This window comes from Vigna unguiculata, chromosome 4 (genome assembly GCF_004118075.2).
Source record: "Vigna unguiculata cultivar IT97K-499-35 chromosome 4, ASM411807v1, whole genome shotgun sequence".
In the NCBI taxonomy this organism is placed as follows: domain Eukaryota; kingdom Viridiplantae; phylum Streptophyta; class Magnoliopsida; order Fabales; family Fabaceae; genus Vigna; species Vigna unguiculata.
In genome coordinates this window covers 12,235,016-12,240,266 of record NC_040282.1, presented here as the reverse complement: position 1 = coordinate 12,240,266, position 5,251 = coordinate 12,235,016, and the positions used below count along the sequence as shown (strand labels likewise).

General features: G+C 26.4%; 1 protein-coding gene across 1 annotated transcript; it reads left to right on the top strand.

Moving 5' to 3' along the window:
* The first annotated feature begins 3,966 nt into the window (after positions 1-3,966).
* LOC114182380 (mavicyanin-like) lies at positions 3,967-4,888 on the top strand. Its single transcript, XM_028069252.1, has 2 exons — positions 3,967-4,184; positions 4,322-4,888. The coding sequence occupies exons 1-2, from the start codon at positions 4,022-4,024 to the stop codon at positions 4,711-4,713; spliced, it is 555 nt and encodes a 184-aa protein (XP_027925053.1). The 5' UTR covers positions 3,967-4,021; the 3' UTR covers positions 4,714-4,888.
* Positions 4,889-5,251: the final 363 nt, after the last annotated feature.

The following is a 5,251-nucleotide window of genomic DNA, read 5'->3' as shown; positions in this document are numbered from 1 at the left end:
CATCAAACATTATATAGACAATGACATTTATGGTATGCTTGTTGTCAAATGATGGAGTTAACAAAATAAGAATTCTTTGCACGTGGCAGTTGAGGTTTATTAACTTTTTAAGAATTGAATTTTATTAACTTCTGAGAATTGAAAAATATGGTTTCAATTCTAGTTTATTTAACTAATTTTCTAGTTTATTATTTTAATATTTCAAAAGTTTCGTATGAATTGAAAATTACTATATCATTTTAATAGCATTTTGGTTTATTATTTTATGTTTTCAACTGTTGCTTCTGAGTCTTCATTCAGTAATGATGGTCGGATTCTTATCCCACATCGTAGTAGATTACTTTCAGATGCTGTGGAGGCATTGATGTGTCTCTAAGACTGGTTATGGACCAACATGAAAGATAATGAAATTAACACTTTTACTTAGATATTTTAATTAAGTGGTTGTTAGAAAATTTTAATGAACTTCTTATGTTTTTAGGCTCTTCTATATTAAAATTGGACAACATAAAACTTTATACAATGTTGCAAGATGTGGACATTGATGAAGTTAGTAATTTCTTTAATATTTTATTCAAAAATAAACTACAATATAAATTTTTAGAGATTTTTTATTTGTTTGTTTTTTTAGAAATCAATCGGAGAAAGTGAGTTTGTTGATCCAAGCACTAATTAAAAAATTTCTATTGTGTTGAACTCATTTTATATTTACTTTTATAATTATTTGGACCTGTATGAACTTGAGTTTATTTGAACTTTATTTAAAATTTATGATAGTGTATATTTTATTTTATTTATTTGAATTTATGGTTAAATATTTGTTTTTCTAAATATTTTTGTAAATACCCACGAGTACCCGTGGATACCCGTAGATATGAAAAAAATAGGCGGATACCCGCATAACGGATACCCGACAGATATGGGTACAGGTAGGGGCAAATATTTATCCAGTGGGTAGGGTACGTGGGAGCTACTACCCGTATCCTACCCGTCCCGTTGACATCCCTAATGGTACCACTCTGGTAGGGAGTGTCAATTTGGTACCTGCTCTTAAAAAATGACAATTGTATCCCAACTTTTGAAAAGTGCCTCAATTATGTCCTTTTTCAGGAAAAATTATTAATGCCATTACCAGTGCCTCGTTTGAAGCTCTAGTTTTTTTTTTTTTTTTCAAAAGTTAGGACGCAATTGACATTTTTTAAGGATAGATACCAAATTAACACACCCTACCAAAATAGATACTATCCAAGTAATTAAATCTAAATTTTTATAATATATTGAGTACTTAGAAAACTTATTTTTTATTTGAATCTTTATTGTCCATTTTTTTTGTTAATTAAGTAATGTGAGTGTTGACTACGATTTTTATCTCTTTTTGTTGCCTTGTTTAGTTGCCACTAATGCATATTTTTATCATTTTATTCTTTTATAATTTTATAACTTTATGATCTTATAACTTTAATCTTATAATTTTATATTCTATAACTTTATAATCTTATAATTTTATTATTTTTAAGTTTTGTAAGTATAAAAATTTATAATTTTATTGTTCATGTGTGCAAATATGGAAAGAGTAAACAACGTTTTATCTATACTCTTCGATCTCTTGACCGCAATGTCTTTGAACAAAAACATTAACAAAAAAATTCTCAACTAAAATTTAATAAAAATTCAATTAGAAATTTCTAAATTTATTATTAACTTAAAACATAATTAATTTAATTTAATATAAATCTTTAAGTATTACTATCAAATTCAAATTCAAATTATTCATATGAATTCTGCAAAGATAAGTTAAAAAAAAATTCAAATCATTTAACCAAAAAAGTCATTTTCATGTTTTTCGACTTTTTGTGAGTTGTCTTAAAAAAAATTATTAGATGGTTCATCTGTCCATCCATACAAAAGGTTCCTTCTAGAATTATTATTATATTTTGAAAATTACTTATATATTAGGCAATGTGAATAAGTATGTTAAATTTACAACTTTATCCCTACACATTTTTTTAAGTTAATATTTTTACCAACCAAGATATAAATAATGACAGAAATTATTCTTTTATAGTATTTGACTATATTATTGGTACAAATTTTGAATTCATAACGCGAAACAATTTTTTAGGTGTAAGTATTTTTATTTCTTAAAACATTTGTTGGGTTTGTTTCATATGCAAGTTTTATTGGTTTACTTTCTACTTTTATTAAACGTAACGTGGTTCAGTCTCTGCTATGTGTAAGGAACTCAACATATATTTTTGTTAAAATGTGACGCTAATTATAAAATTTTGAGAGGAAAGACAACTAATATTGTAAAATATATTGAGAGTCTAAAAATTTTTATTTTATTTTATTAATATGTAAAAAAATGATTGGGTCAGTGGCTCTTACAATATTACGATAAATCCCTGACTTATGAAAAAAAAATTGATGATAAGTAAAAAATAATAATATTCTCCTATTTTCATATTAACCCCTTTACTAAACAGGTTCTAAATTAGGGCTTTTAATGTTTACCTTTTATTTTTAACTAAAACATTGTCTTGTATATAATTAATTTGGTTTTCAATATTCTCAATGATTAATGTAGCAGACAGTGAAGATAATTGTTTTATATTTTCAATATTTCTTGCTCAAGACAAAACTTTAAAATCTGGAAATATTTTTATAATTAAAATAAAAATAAAACATCTTTAATGTTTAGACCTATCCGTTCCTAAACTTTCAAATTGAATTTTGGAAAGAAGATTCACATTCTAAAAATAATAGATCTATTTTTTTATTTAATATAATTTATTTTTTCTTTCTTTGTTGGGTCATCATTTATCACCTGCTTAACAATTGAGCATAGCCATCCTTAAACATGTAACATGGCAACTTTGTTTAAAAGTCAAGCTTTATCATCTTTTACCAACCCTACAATGCTTGGTGGTTAATCCAATGGCTGAAACAGAAGATTGATACTTCACAAATAATGCACCATTGTTTTACCCTTTAATCAAAGAGATGACAAAGCTATATTCACCCACCCATTAGATTGAAACATATTTTTTATATTTACCAACTATGAAATACCAACTTCATATAATTTTTCTTAGTTTTAAAGTTTTCTTACAATTAACCACCTTTAAAATAAAATTCTAAAAACCATGTCCCTTAATAGTTAAAAATAAAACTTATGATATTTATAATTTAAGTTTCTTTTCTATTTTTAAACATGTTCTTTATTGGTTAAAAGTCTTATAACATTTATATAAAATTGAAGTTGTTTTTTCTTTCTACCCTTTTAGAGTTTTGACAATAATAATATCTAGATAATACATCACTAAAATTAACTTAATAGTAATTTACTATATTTTTTAAATTGAGAACAAAATTCCAGATAATTAAAAACTAAGATTAAAATGTGTAAAATTCAAGGATTAAAATGTTGAAAAGTTAAGTAAAGGAATGGAATTGTGGGAAAATGTAGATGTCAGAAAATATCATACATCTCATGATCTTAGTTCTATCGATGAAGATATAATACATTTTATTTTCTTGTATTATTATCAAATATTCATGTATTATGATAATATATTAAGTTTTATGTTTTTTTATATTATGGGATATTGTATTTTATATATTGAACAAGTTTTCAATAGATCAATATGAAAATTATATTTTAATTGTTTTTCATCAAACATTTATAAGAACGAAAAAATAAAACTTAATATATCATCATCATAATACATGAATATTTGATAATAATACAAGAGAATAAAATATATGATATCTCTATCAGTAAAATTAAAATCAAGAAATATATAATATCTCTAACAGTTGAGGACAAAATTACAATTTGATGAAATATAAGAAATAAAACTAAAACTAATCCTATATTTTAACAACAACAAAAAACATATTGGGGTACTGAGATCTGAGTATAAATAAGAATGCGTCATAGTAATGTTTGAAGAAAACCCTTTTAGTCTCCAGAAAGTGGTAGTAAGAGAAGTGTGAAAAAGAAAGAAAGAAGCTAAGAATGGGGCACAAGAACACAATTTTGTTGGCACTGCTTGCTACCATGGTTGCAAAGGAGGTCTTTGCAGCACAACATGTTGTTGGTGGAAACCAAGGTTGGGATCAATCCACAGACTTTAAGTCATGGACTTCAGGCCAAACATTCAAGATTGGAGATAAACTTGGTATGTTTCTTTTGCATTATACTAGAGTTAATAAGACAATAATAATAATTTATTTATTTATTTATATTCTGTAATTATTTTTAAAACCTAGTCTAAAAGTTATAATTAATGTCTTATTATTTAACATCTTTGTGCAGTTTTCAAGTACAGTTCTTTGCACAGTGTGGTTGAGCTAGGCAACGAGAGTGCCTACAAGAGTTGTGATATCAGCAATCCAATCCAATCTTTGAGTACCGGCAATGATGTTGTGAAATTGGAGAAACCAGGTACGAGGTACTTCACTTGTGGTACCTTGGGTCACTGTAGTCAAGGGATGAAGCTCAAAATTACCATACTTAAAGGGAATGCTCCTTCTCCTTCATCATCACCATCTTCATCACCATCATCATCTCCCTCATCATCACCATCATTGACTTCACCATCTTCTTCTCCTGCTATTACTACTGATGCATCTTCAGCCTCACAATGCTTCACCTCTTTTATGTTCATTCTTGCATTATCTCTCACTCTAATTCTTTCCTTGTTTTAATTCATAAAATAAGTATCACACTTTTGGATGGAAATTTTAATTCAACTCCTTCTATTCTCCTAATTTGAATCAAATTAGTCCCTTGTTGAAACATGAAAGGGACATGCATGCGCCTTGTATGTGGTATTAAAAGTACACAATATATATAAATAATAATTTTCCTTGTCTCTTGTAATCACTTTTCTTAATTTTGTACAATTTCTTTTCACAATGGAGAAATGCTACTATCCACGTATGGTTAAGGAGTCAGAAGAAAATGAAGTTTTAAAGAAGAATATTATAGTAGAAAATTAGAAATTTCTTCTATCTTCTTGATCTTATAAAAGTTTTATACGTGTATATGTTTCTTTATATTCTTAGGACTTTTAAAATTATAAATGTCGTAACCGAAATCATAATGGAACAACCAATAAAAAGAGATAAAGTTTGAAATCATCATAATTTATACTTAAAAACTATAGAAAAATATAAAGAGAAAGGCTTATTTGCAAAACCTAAAGTTTGAATCTAGAAATCAGTTAGAAGTTAGAAGTAGGAA